Source organism: Buceros rhinoceros, unplaced genomic scaffold, assembly GCF_000710305.1.
Source record: "Buceros rhinoceros silvestris isolate BGI_N320 unplaced genomic scaffold, ASM71030v1 scaffold593, whole genome shotgun sequence".
Lineage (NCBI taxonomy): Eukaryota > Metazoa > Chordata > Aves > Bucerotiformes > Bucerotidae > Buceros > Buceros rhinoceros.
This window is the reverse complement of record NW_010402820.1, coordinates 1-16,058: the sequence shown is the minus strand read 5'-3', so window position 1 is coordinate 16,058 and position 16,058 is coordinate 1. Positions and strand designations below refer to the sequence as shown.

The 16,058-nt window shown below is 37.3% G+C and overlaps 1 protein-coding gene across 1 annotated transcript in view; it reads right to left on the bottom strand.

The window, feature by feature from the left end:
- Nucleotides 1-15,765, bottom strand: part of NOL10 (nucleolar protein 10) — a gene marked incomplete at its 5' end in the record, with an annotated part of 54,803 nt that extends 39,038 nt beyond the window's left edge. Inside the window, 11 exons of the mRNA XM_010132746.1 lie at nt 1,028-1,094; nt 3,393-3,542; nt 4,738-4,816; nt 5,140-5,225; nt 5,742-5,802; nt 7,331-7,396; nt 8,124-8,260; nt 12,029-12,066; nt 13,954-14,031; nt 14,786-14,884; nt 15,648-15,765. Coding sequence (XP_010131048.1) covers nt 1,028-1,094; nt 3,393-3,542; nt 4,738-4,816; nt 5,140-5,225; nt 5,742-5,802; nt 7,331-7,396; nt 8,124-8,260; nt 12,029-12,066; nt 13,954-14,031; nt 14,786-14,884; nt 15,648-15,765 — 979 coding nt within the window. The remainder of the gene's footprint in view (nt 1-1,027; nt 1,095-3,392; nt 3,543-4,737; nt 4,817-5,139; nt 5,226-5,741; nt 5,803-7,330; nt 7,397-8,123; nt 8,261-12,028; nt 12,067-13,953; nt 14,032-14,785; nt 14,885-15,647) is intronic.
- Between the last annotated feature and the right edge of the window lie 293 nt (nt 15,766-16,058).

Here is a 16,058-nt window from a genome sequence, read left to right as displayed (position 1 = left end):
TTTTTTAGGTCCCTCCCTCCCCCCCCCCCCCCCCCCAAAAAAAAACCACAGTTCTTAACTGAAGTTGGCAGAAAAGACAAGTTTTAACTTGTTAGAAATCTCAAACTCACTTATCTACAATCTTGAATTTGAGCTGTTAGTATGAATCAAAGTCCAAGTTGCCCCATCTACACTGCTACCTCTCTAAAATTAAGGTAATAGCAGAGTTTTAAACACTGTCGTTCTCTCGATAAAGAATTTTGCCCTGTGCCATCCTAGTTACTCTAATTTTTATTCCATCTTTTTCAGCACTGCTTTCCAAAAAGGAAGCAGGTGTCACATAACAGTTAAGAACTACGCAACTCAGATCAAGCAGGGAAAATTAAGGCCAGCGGCAATCTGCAGAACAACCAAAGCACTTGTGCACATACAACCACCATTTTGTGAAATATTTTTACTTGTAAGGTAGGATATGGAAACTTTGGTTAAAAGTGACTCTCCCTCAGTTTTGATCTCTAAACATAACACAACAAGATGCAATAAATTTGCAAACAGTCACAAAAAGCAGGCAAATCTGCACTTAGCAATCTAAAACCAAAGTATTCCGTCTAAGAAAGGCACAGTTAAGTGTTGCATTTCAAACAGGTAAAGGACAAATAGTTGTAAATACTTGTAAAAATTTGTAAACTTGGTAAACAGATTTTTTTTCTAGCTCTAGAAAGCAAGCTCTCACTCATTTGGGACTTAGCCAAGACAAAAGGCCCAATTTCCTATTCTTATGAAACAAAACACTTCAGATATTTGAAAGAGCAAGAGAGGTCCATCACTCAGCAGACAGCACTGCAGTTTCTAACTGCAGAGTGGCTCTGATTTAATACAGACGCATAGGAAACAATGACACTAACAGACGAGTAACTATTTTTTCCTGGGTCTGTCACAAGGATGAAAGCAAACCTAATTTGTATCACCGAAACAGAAAAAAGACCTCAGCTTAGGTTAACGCAAGCTTTTCCTTTTGCACTTAAAGAGATTAACAGATCTAATGTACCTGAATTTGGATACAGGCAGACATCATTGATATCATATTCTGGCTCCATTGAAGTAAATATCTTCCCCTGAAATTGTAGAAAGAAAATATATTATCAAGAACTCTGAACAATACAATTAAGCTCAGGAAATCTAAATATTAAGAATTGCCATTATAGAAGAAATATGACTAAATAAAGATGGAATAGATTTTGCAGAACAATAAAATGTTATTAAAGTATCTGAACAGAACACAAGGAACTCAATATTGTATTTTGTCTCCAATCTGATCTCTTAAGGAAGTGTAGCCTGCTAGTTATTGAAGACACAGCAATGTACGCTGGCACTTCTAATTTCTCAGCTCACATTTCTGTATTGAAAATATACATGTCAGTTTTACTTCATTTTATTTTGCGCAAAAGTGAGGGTGAGATCTGTAAGGTCCTGGCACATTATCAGTGTAACCCTTGTTTGGTTCGACTCTGAATGTCGTAGTTTTAAATCATTTTATTTTGGTAAGTATCACTGGCTGGAATGATGGATTGGGAGTGGAATTTGATTTCAGAGCTTGGTTCTTCCTCCCTGCTCAGGTCTAAAAGAAATGAAATACAGCTCAGCACTTTAATAATGAGTCTGTAAATTATAAATAAAGAGATTGAAATATAAAATAAAAGTAGTAAAAGCATGCAGTATCTAGATTAGATCAGAACTGATGTTATAAAGGTTATTTAAGAAAGGGGTAAAAGCAGGAAACAACATTCTCAAAAAAAATGAGAACTGGAACAGAGTCTGAAAAATCCAGACAAAATACAGATGCTCTTATAAGCCAACACACAAGACAGCCAGTAAAGGAAGAGTCTCCAAGAACTGGGCCACAGAATCTGAAGCATGAGAGTACATGCCTACACCGTTCTAAATGAAGGACAGGAACAGAGCAAATTTTGATCCTACTTCTCTTGTGTTTTCTTTCCCTGCAGCAATCCCACCTACCTTTCTGGGCCTTTCCTTTCCCTCCCAGTTACATGCTGTTACCCCACCCACCTCTGGTCTCTCCCCGATGATTAATAAGAGTCCTCCCCCACCCCAGTCTTAGCAGACAAAAGGCTCATGCTCCCCACCCCAAGGCACGTCTCAGCATGGGGCTATTCTGGTATCAAAGCCATATGCTCTCCACCCCGCAGACTGCCTCTGCAGTTGGTTCCCAGCCAGAGATAGTCAGGAACCAGCATCTGGGAGAGATGGAGCCAGCTGGAACATACTCTAGGAAAGAGTCCAAAGCTATCTTTGCCTTCCAGCAGTAAGAAACCTTTTTTTTTTTTCCCCCATTGCAGAGGCCACCTGACAAAACTTAGAGTGTTTAATTCTCAGTGAGGGAAATATATATACCTAGGAAAAATGGAGAAGCCACTGCAGATGTTTTAAATACTAACCAATATTTTATTTACTCTTTTAAACAACAAAAAATAACTGCAGATGAGCTTACAAATAAAACTGCTTGCGATCACAGAAAAAAGAGGCTGCTGAAAAATCATGAAGAAGCAAAACAATAGACAAATGACTGCCTGAAATAGTCAGAAAAAAAGTGTCTCTAAAACGCTACAACTGCTCTTAATACGTTTCACTACAAAGCTAGAAAAGCATGGGTGGAGCATGTTTTTAGAAGGAATACAATGACTAAAGATAGCCCCTCAAACCAAACCAAGTTACACTAGTATTACTATGAGTCTATGGGGTAACACATTTTGTACAAACTTCATTGACGGAAAGACAAAGAACAGCATAATACAATGGAAGTGTTATACAAACTACAGATTTCACTTGGAAAGGTACAAACGGCACGGGAAAGATGTTGCCTACTGCAACATATTCCATTAATACAGGATAATACCCATTGTTACTTGGATCAGGCATAGTATCTGCTTTATTATCTAAGTAGATTTCTGGGCAAATGAACAGCATCTGATTTTAATAGGTCATAAACTAACTTATCTACCTTTGAAATTAGCCCTTCCTTGAGCAGGGAATTGGAATGATTGTTTTCTGTCATGAAAAGTCCCAACTGGATGCATTCAAACACACTGTGAGAAATACACAAACCAGGGCAAGGGCTAAGATACTACTTTTTATGTTTAAATCCTTCTACTGAAAGAAACATCTTAGGCAGACGTGTACGAACAGCTAAAAAATACCTAAGACTCTACCTTTATACCTGACAGGCTGTTGAATAACTTCCCAGATGTTGGTTTATTTAGTCAGACAGGCCACAATGCTACGTAAATTAGGACATATTAAAAACCCAACGTCTTAAAAACCCAGCTTTATTATTCAAACTGCATGAAAAAAGAAAAATTAAAGAAATCTGAATGCAGCAACATGAAAACACTTACCGTATCTCTGTTCCACATTTTTACGATTCGAGAATCTGCAGAGATAATTAAATCCAACTGAGGCTGAAACTGAATTGACTTAATAGGCAGGCCATAGTGGTGATCTTTGACTATTAATGGATTACTGGACCGGAGATCATATAATAAAACCTTGAAGAATAACACACAGATTAAACTTACAATATTGCAAGTCCAAGAGGAAGTCACACACACCAGATGCCCACTAAAGATTTAACTAAATTGAGATTATTTACTTAAATACATGGACAGGATTTACACTGAAGTAATTCAAAATTCTGAAAATAGCTTACTGAGTGAGCCCAGTTTATTCTGACAACATATAACCTCAGCATGCTTCAGTCTAGAAGAATAACGAACAAATTTCAGAGCTCACTATCTTTCTAGTCTTTTTAATTTCTATTGAAAAATTAACTGTTTCAGGGTCTTCGTATTTCTTAACTACTAATATTTCACTTTCAGCTGTTCTTACAAGATTCAAGTTTTCAGACTCCTTTCCACATTCAGTGAGTATCACTTTCATCCAGTGAAACACCACAGAATGTAATTTTTTATGTTAAGAAGAGAGTACACGCCCTGTCTTCCAGAAACCTGCATTTTTATCACCAAGGTTTCCTACAGAATTTGAGAAAGACCTTAAACCTTTCACAGGAAAAGTGCAAATACTAATAATTTGGGGGGAAATAAATATTATCGTTTAATAAGAAATATGACCTCCAATAAAACTTGCCTGACGCATACTAACATTATTGCAAATACAACTCTTACATACATCTCTGCTCTTGAACACACAAGTTTTCTAAACCCATGAAAAACTGATGGAAGGCAGAAAACAAACCCCGTACGGCACTTTACGAATATGATGGCAACAATGAAAACATGAATCAGAATGATCCCTTATAGAAAGATAAGACAGTAAAGTAAAAACAATAGTTGAAAAACAATCACTTCTGCTCCTTTAGCCATTATCCAGATAAGGGAGAGCATATAAGTTGCATTGAGGTGGTACTGACAGTTTCAAAAAGCAGGAACTTCCTTGCATATTTGACTCTTAAGACATAGGAAAACTGCAGAATTGGAGCTACATAGTATGTAGGGTGTGATGATTTTAAGTGGTCCCTGCAGAATCTGAAGACCAAGCCCATCTGACAAAATAAATTTGCAGTTTAAGGATGACTATTAGTACTCTATATATGTAATTTATGCTCTTATGAATACTTGTATTAATATACATTTACAATAAATGCACTCAATATATGATAGACTTGGACTGGCAATTGCAAGAACAACATCTCCTAAGAACAGCTGTAGATGAAATTAAGTCTACCTGCCCAGTAGATGTTCCAACAGCCATATTCAAAGCTCCATCAAATTTCAGTGCTGATACAGATGGTAAACCATCTATCCTGCAAAGCACAACAATTATAGTCACACATTCTTTCAATAAAGACTGAAAATAATGTTAAAAATAGCTAATTAATGCAAATTCATTTACAGATATCACTCATAAATACTACTTCAAAAAGCAGCACTGTCTACAATCACTACTTGTGGTTGTATAGGAAATTAGCCACCACCACTCCAATCAATAACTAAGAGACTCCTTTATGACTAAGAAAACCCCTTTATTCACACAAGCAATGAGAAGGGGCAGGTCATTCTAATGCAAATTGGGATTTGTTTCTAAAAGCAAACCTCCTGAAAAAACAGAACATCACACTTTACTCACTCTGCATCTGCTGTCACGCTGCTTAAAGCACAGTCCAAGAGCCCAACTCGACTGCGAGTTCTAGGATCCCAGCATTCCACTTTACCCTAAACAGTTTAGAAAATACATTTCAAGCTCATGAGCAACAGATGTCTGGTATTCTGAAGACGTTTAAATAAAGTTATGAATTGTTTAATCCATGAAAAATTAATTATATTTCCTAGGTTGACATTATTGTTCTAATAATGGCATAAAGCTCCACACATTTCACTTATATTTTTTTTAAAGTGTGATCTAAATGAAAATCATTAACACTAAATTTCCAAAGACTAACAGAGTCCGCATGCCAGCTAATTTCTACAGATGGCTATAAAGCAAGATAACATTATTTTCTCTCCCATCTGCAAAATCTCAAGTATCTCAGCAACTGAGGTAGCTCAGAAATAATATCTGCGCTATGCTCTAAATTTGAAGTCACCTTGTTTAATGGCTTTAAACATAGCAAATGAGATCAGATGAATTAATGAGGCTCCTGTCATGATTTCTTCCTATCCTCATGCAAACTAATATAAAAAAGAAACAAACACTACTGTCCTTTTTATAAAAGAAATGCAAATATTTACCTCAGCTGTCCCCATAGCAAACAAGAAATGTACAGGATTTATGTCACAGACGTTACTCTCTCTGAAACAGAAAAAGGATCAAGTTTGATGACTTCAGAAAAATTTAACACATGAACAACTAAAAAATCATTAACACTATTGCTCAATCTGGAAAAGCAAAAGGTGGAGGGGAGAGACAGATTGCCACCTAATAGCAGCCTCCTATACTTAAGAGGAGCTTGCCAAGAATTTGGAGCCATCAGCGATGGCGCCGATTACTTGAAACAGGTAACATTGCAACTGGATGAAAGAATAATATTCTTCTGCTATGAGGCTAATTAAGCACTAGAATGGGTTAGTTGCCCATAGTAGAATTTCCATCCTTAAGCGTTTTCAAGACCCCTGGGAAATTTCATCTGAATTTTGATCATACCTTCAGCAGGATGCTGGGCTCTGAGGTTCTCTCCAATCTGAATCATTCTGAGTTTCGCCACTCATATCCCCTACCTACCATCAAGCCTTGCCACGTCTCTGCTACACTATTTTCTTCAACAACTCAATTATGTCAAAAGGACTTCCCAGTTACTTATGTTTTGAAACTTACATCTCCAACACATTCTGATGAACAGCCTGTCTTCCTCCCCCTCACCCAAGTATCCTATTTCTCAACAGGGCACCCAAGAGTGCTGTATTTCTTCAACAATTCTTCCAAAGTACAAATATTTCTCCTTACAGCACCCATCCTAGTGCTTTCCAACTTCTTCCATTCAAAGCCCTCTACCTCTAATTCTGTAACTCATCCAACTCCCCCACCTCATAACCTTCTCACAGCTTCAAGTCTCACCCCCTACTTCAGATTTTACACTACACCACTCAGCTCCCCTTCAAAGCCCTCTACCTCTAATTCTGTAACTCATCCAACTCCCCCACCTCATAACCTTCTCACAGCTTCAAGTCTCACCCCCTACTTCAGATTTTACACTACACCACTCAGCTCCCCAAGCACCCCTTTTTTTTCCCCTCCTCCTTTCTGTTTGTGCCTTCCCAAATACTGCTTTTCCTAAAGATACCCTACCCACTGAGCACCAGCTGTTGCCCACCAATTAGCCACTTTATCTAGTCAAGTTTCTTCTCATCTGCTTCTCTCCACATTAAAGAAGCTCAGGTCCTGTTTTAGTCAGGTTTTCAAAAGAATCAGACACAAGCTAGAGATACAAATATTCTCTCTGGGCTACTCCAAGAGCAGAATGACAAAGATATGTCTGGGGAAGTACACACCCTGTGGGTAGATCACTATATGATGGCTAAATTGAGTAATAATGGCAAAATCTTAATGAAATGTTCTTACAGTCAAGTTATATAGTACCTATTATAAGTCTATATTAAGCAAATTTAAAATATCCACAAAACAAAACTCAATTAAACCACAAAAACTAGAAGAAAGAATTACAGAACATAAAATAATACGAGGCTCAGACTCAGTATATGTTTTCAACTCTACAATGCTTTTCGACACTGTTCAGACACAGTGCTGGTGGTGAGCATGCTAGTAGTTTGCTTCCACCTGGTGGAAGAAAACAGATGGATGTCAGACATTACAGTTAACTTACGAAGCATCAGTTTGCAGGGAGTTGAGAAACCGTCCTTGTTCCAGATTTAGCCTGTATACTTCAGAACTACAAAGGAAAAATCCCAAATTACTCTCTTCTCTTACAAATACTGAAAAGTAGTGTTTTAAGTTAAGAGAAGATATAAAGGTTCTTGCTGACAGCCTAATTTTACCAAGTATACAATTTTCAGACTTCACACTCTAAAACACAATACACATCTATCTTTCAGTGTTAAAAATACAAAATAAAAAGTGTATGTTCATCAAAGATATTTATTACATGGCAATATCCTACCAATTATTCTTTTGCCAAGGAAAAGACACATTAATTCCTTCCTTAAAATCTTTTGATTTCCTATTATTTACATCACACCTCAAATGGCTACTTATTTTGTTTGAAACCCTAAAGACTCATTTATTTTACTATGTCTTCTCACAAACTCTATTTTATGTGATTTAACGTGCACTATCAGCAATGAAACACCACCCAGGATAGAAAAAGTAAATTAATTTTCCTTACTTAGATGCTAATTGCTTTTTAGCCAGTACACTGAGTTGCAATTTTCGTAACAAATTTGCAAATACATCATATACATGGTTTAAGAATCGAAGAAAAATGTCTTAGAACAGTACGGGAAACTGAATTAAGTCTTCCCACATTCTGCACTCTTCACTAACAGTCTCCATTATTAACTTGTGAGGAATTGCCATTTTTTCCAATTTTTTATTTTACTGGTATTTTAACGTTCATTCTATTCTCAGAAAAAATTGATAGCAAAAGTGAAACAAAATACCTTGCTCCTACAAAATACAGGTCGCACGATGGGTAGTGGTAAGAGAAATCTCTACCAAATTTTGGTATCCTTGTCCTGTAGTAATGGCCGTGTTGCGAATGAAATTCCACAAACCTGCCACACTCCAAGAAGACAATCTGAAAATAAAATAGGAAGGACTCGAATATACTGAAGCAGATGACAATCTCCTCAACTTGTTTTAAGCTCACACAGGTTTATCACAACTCACTGAAACCATTTCTACTGAAATGATTGAAACAACTAGTCCATCATTCTCACTGCCACAGCAAAGAACTTTATTAATACACATTAAATGAACATTCACAAGAGTATAAGTGACACCTGAAAGTGACTCTGCAACCAGAAGCAGTACAGTCATCTCAGTGTTGTGCTGTACCAAAATTAACATCTGTGCTTCTTTCAGACACTAGAGTTAATAATTTCTTCCAGGTACAATGCCGTGCAGATACCAATATGTTCATAGGTATGAAGTGTGTGACATATACATCCTTATGCACAGCAGCATTCCAACAAATGACACTGACAACTTGTGTGCATTTTTTTGTTGTTGTTTGCCAACTGAATAAGCATGTGGTTTCTCCCTGAAACTCAGGAAAACATCTCAGTTCTGAAAGAGCCCTCAGGGAGGCATTACTAGAAGACTACATCTGTACTAGTAAATAAAAGAGGACAGAACCTGCCCCTATACTCCTGAGGGGAAGTTAACATGCCACAACTTCAATCCACATGAAGGAACTCTTCCCACTCTGAACAGAGACAGTATCATCCACACTACCTGTTACACTCATGCTGTACCTCAAACCATGCCCAGGTGCTGTGTGACAGAGGAACAGTTGGCCTGGCCCAAACTCATGCCATGATGCATGCTGTCCCGATTTCAGTTAGAACAATTAAGTGAGGTGGGTAATCACAGGCTAATTCTTCTAATCTAAGTTAAATAGGGATAAGGCTCAGGGTTAAAAGTGCTAGCTTCGTTTAGAGTATGTATGTCCACGCATATTCTGAAAAGTAGAGATAATTAAAGATTTTAAACTTCCTACTGCTGGACTACATCGTTAGCAAGCAAGGATGAGAAGCTCAGGAAAGGAGAGGTAGAAAAGTTATCTCGAATCTGTCACCCTGATTTATATATCTGTATATTCTTCCCTTACAAGACATGGAGAAAGTACTGACCTTGGCTAGTACTTCAGGCGTATTTATCATTGAGTGCCCCCTTATGCTTTTTCTGGTATCAGAAACCCCAGTGTTTCAGCTTTTCCTCACCTCAGGTACTTGCTCATCTTGGTCCAAGACCAAGTAGAGTGTTATCTTTCAGAAGTGTAACTACAGTTTCATACAAGATTACAGCTGCACGGTTGATACTATAAATGATGTTTTTCATATACATCCCAATCAATCCTTTGTGTGCCTTCATGCTTTTAACTGAAGCTTTACAGCAAGCAAAGCTCTTTACTTATCTGTTTGAAACAATGCCCTGATCAAATCTTTTCTCTATCATCACTGCAAAAGAAGAAATGCCTGATCTTCATGCAGTACAGAAGCTAAATAAACTATGAGAACACAAAGTTAAACTGTATTTAATTTAACAATAGCAGTATCACATTCTCTTTTTTCGCTACCAGTAAACCATTAAAAACCTGTTACCAGGAAGAGAGAAGATGCAGGTTGCTTTCTGTTAGAAAAGTGCATTTTCTTCACACCCAATCTACGTCCAACAAGATTTTAGAAAGTTTTTGTAGTTGCCAAAAGCAACCAAATATTCTGCTACTGATTGCCTGACCCTAATAATTTTCTATTTTAGAGATAAATTTCTACAAAATTTGTCTTGAAGATATTTTTGCCCTTTTCCATTAGCAGTGGATACAACTCATTGTAAAACAAGTTTGTCTTTCCTTCATCCTAAATTGATGTCTGGTAGTGACTACCAGACAACTATAACCTCAGGGTAACAAAAGCATAGCCACCAGTGCATGGCAAAAATACTAAGCAGAAATACTTGTCTTTTTGCAAAAGGCTGTGGGGAAAAAAGATACCACTCTCTCCTAAGAGAGTCTGAAACTTAATCCAAGTCAAACACCTTTAAGTCTAAAGCTTAGGAGAGCACAGAAGTGTAACTGGCCATATGGACACCAATATGAATGAAAGCCAACAGCATGCTGTGAGAATGCAAACAAGCCGCAAAGGGCGTCATTGTGAGGATAGCGGGAGCAGGCTGGAGAGAAGCTAGCTTCCTCACGCTTCTAAAGCGTGACTCAATGTGTCTCCTGTTGCACTCCCAATTCAAGAGGGATGTTGAGACCATCAAGACATACAACAGGCAGAACACAAAGAGTACCAGGAAAGGCTGGAAGATCTTAGCTTGTTTAGTCAGGCAAAGAGCACCCTGCAGGACAATCTAACAGCAGCCAGCAGTGCAGTTACAAAAAAGATGACAGTCAAACTCTTCGCAGTAGCAGCAGTGAAAGTTTCAGATTTTCTTGGGCAGCTTGGACAGGAAGGAAACATTCATTAAGACAAAGTAGCACTGTATTGCAACAATTTATTCAGCGAATTTGTGGAACCTCCATGCTCGCAGGTTTTGATAGTTCTGTTCAAGCATTAAACAATGTCCAATGGCCCTCTTTCAATCAATCTTTTTATAAGTCTAACATTTCAGGTATAATTTCTCAAATACTGTTCCCTCTTTCTAACATGTTCAAAACATTACAACAGCTACCTGAAATTAGTTTTCTTCCTGATGATTTGACAAGTTTTATGAATACAAAACTGAAAAAAAAGGTTGTATTAAGTTTTGAAAGTAGGGCTTCAGTCTGTAATACAGTACAAATTTCAGCTGAAAACACACACAAGCCTTACTGTTCATAACCAGGCAAAAACATACTTGCAAACACAATGTGTTCCTCAGTCTCTCAAAGTGTTTGGTCTGTACAACCAGAAACGTTCCCCACAGACACACAAGCGGGAGACTTCTTCTGCTACTTGAATTCACACACATTCTTGGAAATCTCACAGGGGAAAAGTTTTGAAAAGACTAAGCCTAGAAGGCTATATGATAATGTCTCTTATCAAATAAAAATATTTATTAAAACAAAACCTGTAGTGGAAATGCTAAGGTCTCTACTCAGAAAAAAAGTACTAAAATAAACACTTAACTAAAAAAAAAAATTTTAAATGACTTTGCCTAAAGAAACCAGCAAAATTATATGCATAAATTTCATATTTAATTTGGTGTATAACACCCCAAAGAATAAGCAAAACTTACAGAAAGTCATAACATCTTTTATTACACCAACCGCTGCAGCTGAAGTAAACAGCCAGGTGTTAAACTAGAAGGAACAGAAGCAGGAACTGTATTGGGCCTGAAAAAGGGCTGATGGTCCTAAGAAATCAACTGTTTCCTTCAGCTACAGCACTTCATAACAAAAAAAAATAAAACCCACTACTTCTCTCCACAATTTTTGTCTCACTCTAATGCTTATAATCATCAAACAATGCTAACGAATCACGCTATTAACTTACCTACAGTTATCCCACCTCTCAAAAATGGTGAATCTGTGTATCACTTGTCACAAGGGTCTGTGACTAAATGTTATCCTAGAAAGAATAACTAATTCACATTATTTTGTTTGTAGGATAGGTCATTATTTGAAGTTTTCCTCTACTACAGGCAAAGGACTTTAAAAGTGGTAAGGCAAATTATGATACAAAGAGACAAACAAAAGAAACAACATTTTGAAGATACAAAAAATTTTTATCCTGTTTAGTTTTTTAAAAAAGTTCTCATTTCCAAAAGTTGTATTGATTGACTGCCTTTATAGGAAAACTCATTTTAACATACACATTAAACATTTTTTTCATTTATATACTGAAAACATTAAACATACCTTTGAGTAATCATCTGATAAAATCTCAAACGTAACCACTAGAGGAGAGAGCAAGAGAATTTTAAGTCAATTAAGTAAGCAAACTTATTTGCAAATATTGGCATAAATCCTGAAAACATTTACACTCATGCTAACCTTCAGTCATATCAGTATTCCCCACAGGTGTCAATGCATAACACAGGCATTGCAATAACATCTTTAATTATATAACTTCATTTGCAAAATAGTAACTAGCTTTCTGAAACCTCAGAAACATATGAAGCATCTTGTAATCTTTTTATCTGTCTTGTTTATTTGACACATGTTCCTCAACACAATGCTCAACTGTTTATGTATTGGCTCAGGGAAGGTCCAATCACATGGTTTTCAGTGAGGGTGTGGTCCATGGACCTTTGCTAATTCACCAAAGACAATAAAAAATTACGTGAGTTCAGACATATGACACACAGACCTGCACACGCAATCCTTCTAAGGGGTCAGCACTTCCACAGAAAAAGTTTTAAGGATAAAAAAAAAAATTCACAAATTTGAAAGCTACTATCCATGCTGAACGCTGCGACATAGCGAACTTTGCCTAGTTTTAAATGAGCTGTGAACGTAAGGGAATAGCTGCTTCAGCTAAGTTGGTTCCATTTAAATGAGGTCACTTGTTTAAAGGTACCTGAAGCGACTCTACCCTAACATTTCAAATTAAACATTCTTTTGTAGTCTAGTAAGATACCAGTTAAAAAAAAAAAAAACAAAAAACTTTAAACTCTACCTACCAGCAAGCATTTACTATTGCAATGTGTCCTACGCTTTTAAAGCAGGTCTCACTCTTGCCCTACCTTCCTTTCCCCAGCCTCTCTGAATCCCTGTCCCTACCACCTCCCCCCTTACTATGTTGTAGGAGTCTCTTCACCCTATGTGGCTCCTTGTAGTCCCAAGTAAAGAAACACCACCATTCTCTGCTCCTGTTTTCCTGACCTAATTTAGTAGTTCTCAACTGTTATTTTTCACATCATTTTCACACACATCAGTCAGTCCAGTTTCAGACTTCTGTAACGATTTAGGACTTTTGCCACTCTATGCTCCTCCCCTCATTGCTTTGGTCACCCCCGACCCCAGTTTTCAGCCATCAGTCTTCTAATGTCCCAGTCATCTAACAAAAACCAAACCAAACAAACCAGAGAAAAACAAACAAAAAACCCCCAAAGACGATTCCCCAAACCTATGTGCCCTAAAACTCACAGCCACAGCAGTTCTGACCTGCTCTCCTAGTCTAACTGCCAGCAGATTCTTCCTTTCCCATTGTATAGGTGGCTCCTTGCTTTCCTCACAATTGTTATCTCTCCAGATTCGTAGCAAAGGAGGTGTAATTAGGGCCTTGGCCATCCTACCATCTATCCATAAGTACTTTGTTTCCAAGAAAATAAACAAAAAATCCCCAAACAAACCAACCAACCAATCCACTCTCAGGAAATTCTCTTTACGCTGTAATTCACCTACTGAGCTTGGGCTGCAGTGAGAAAACAGGGAGAACCCATTTCAGCAATGATTATGCAACCACATTGCATTCTTGTACCTTACTGCTTCAACAGAAGGGGAAAGAAGGAAGATCTGGCTAATATCCATCCATCATCGTACCCATGTCGCATTCCCCAAACAGAACAGACTTCAGCCACATTCATTCTCTCGAGCCCCGCCCTTACCAACTCAAGGTAAACCTTACATTCCTCACGCGACTCCAGAGAGGAAAGAACTCCGGCAGAAAAGGAAAAGGGAAAAATATAGGGATAAAGACTAGGTGATGTTGTACTCTAGATTCTTGTGTTCCCCCAAAGTACATTCTGCTCCCTCAGTGCATGGAGGGAAATTTCTACTCAAGTCCAACCTGAATTGTGTATGAAAGATATCTTGTGCTAACAGCTATAGCTTATACTAACCTTCAGAATCTAAGCATCTTTCAAATTTCTGGGATAACTGATAGGTATCAAAACAGCGGATCCTTGGCTTGTAAGTTCCTAAAAGAATAATTTGATCTTTAATAAAAATATTAAACAAAAAGATAACATTAAAGGTTTTTTTAAATACATTGTCTTACATATACAGGTTTTACTGCATTTCAACAGTATTCTGATCTCAGAAGTGACTGCGACTGGGAAAACACACCTCATGTTAACATAACCTGAGGACCTGCTTTTTGTCACTGGTGCCTGAAAGCACCCTACTTGTATACAGGTTCTTTTGATTACCAGATACATCATGCAGAATTTAGTAACACCTTCCAGTAAGTCTGAAAGACTACGTCTCCTTATGGTATTAACACCTACTATAGTACTCATGACTGGATGTAGTATTACCCTCCATCCTTTAAAACAGTGCTCAAACAATGACATTCAGAATTATTTAAAGCAAATTTATGTACTTCACAATAAAAATATAAGAACACAGCTTTAAAACGTATTATAAACAGTTTAGGTTTTATTTATAAACCCTCAGTGGCAGTATGGTTGGACTAGATGGTCTTCAAAGGTCCCTTCCAACTCAAACCATCCTACGATTCTAAGAACACCTGCATTCTAAAAAGAAGCGTTTCACAATGCCACTACCAACAGAGCCACTCTACCACATCCTAAGAGTAAGCTTCCAAAACTCTGTTCAATGCTACATTTAAAAATGAACTCTTACCAATTATACCTGAAGAACTAAGTCATTCTGCAATCAAGATTTTCTAGCACTTTTGGCCTCTGCTAGAGAGGCACTTTGTTAACTCACCAACTGCCATAATATACTGTCCATCTCTTGAAACCTTAATCTTTGTGCTAACTGTGGGCATTTCAAAGTCTTGAATAAGTTCAATTCTTCTACGGATATCTATAAAGAAAAAGTAATATTTTTGTAAAGGTAGCACAATTGTTATCAACCCAAGACAAACCATAATGATGTCTTACAGAAGCATGTGGACTTTATTGAATATAGGGAATATCTTCAAAGATCTTTTAAAGTATAAAGATCTTTTAAGTATAATTAACACGGTACAAGCAGATTAACCCTGAGAAGCAGGCTACCTTCATGTAACATCAATGCCTATTCTGAGGTAACAGTAATTACATAACAAATTATAATATAATGCAGCAGCAAATATTTACCATACGTTTAATACAACTAAGATTTTATATAACATATTCCATCTTCACGTTAACTCTGTGCATTTTTTGTCTGTTGAATTCCTTATACAACACTTCCTATGGCATATAAACACACATTTTTGTTTTGTAGAACAAGTTTAAGCTAAAATGGTGATGTTTCTGTACTCTAAGATTAGCACAATACCATAGAGGAGTTTATAGCTGGACTTTATCATAAGCTATACGCAGAATTCACCCATCATGTTTCTGTACAATCTACCACACCAATAGTTAAAGTCTGCCATTTAAAACAATGTCAGTAACATTCTGTTCACATAAAGCTGTACGGGAAGTTGAAGTAATATTTACAGCATTCATTTTGTAGTTTTTCAAATATGAGCTGCGCGTAAGTCTCTTGTATCAGTTAGTAAAAAGTGTCTCCCTCTGGACTTCCATGTTGTTCATGTGTAGCCGAGTATTACTGAGGACACTGCGACAGGAAAACTCACCCACATCTTTCTTCTGTAAAGCTCTTTTCTTCCTGTCTGAGAGCCACTGTAAGAAAATACATACATCAGTCTTCAGCTCATTATTCATAAGAAAACCAAAGAGTCGCTTGAAGTTTATCTAACATGGAAGTATAAGACATTTAGGCCGTTAATTCTTTTTTCTTGATTATTTTAAAATTTCAACTGAAAAGTTTAACCATTCCACACCAAGAAAACTTACAAAGTCAGTATTTTAAGGGTCTGTAGAATAACACACCTATAGTTAGAAATGGACGCATGCAAACTGCTTTTTAAAAAAATCCTTATAGCTGGTTTTCGTTAGCGATCCCCACCCTCAGCACAGGCGCACATGGAGAAGGGGCAACTGGCCCGGGCTGGCCCGAAGCGTACAACACGCTTGTAAGGGCTCCG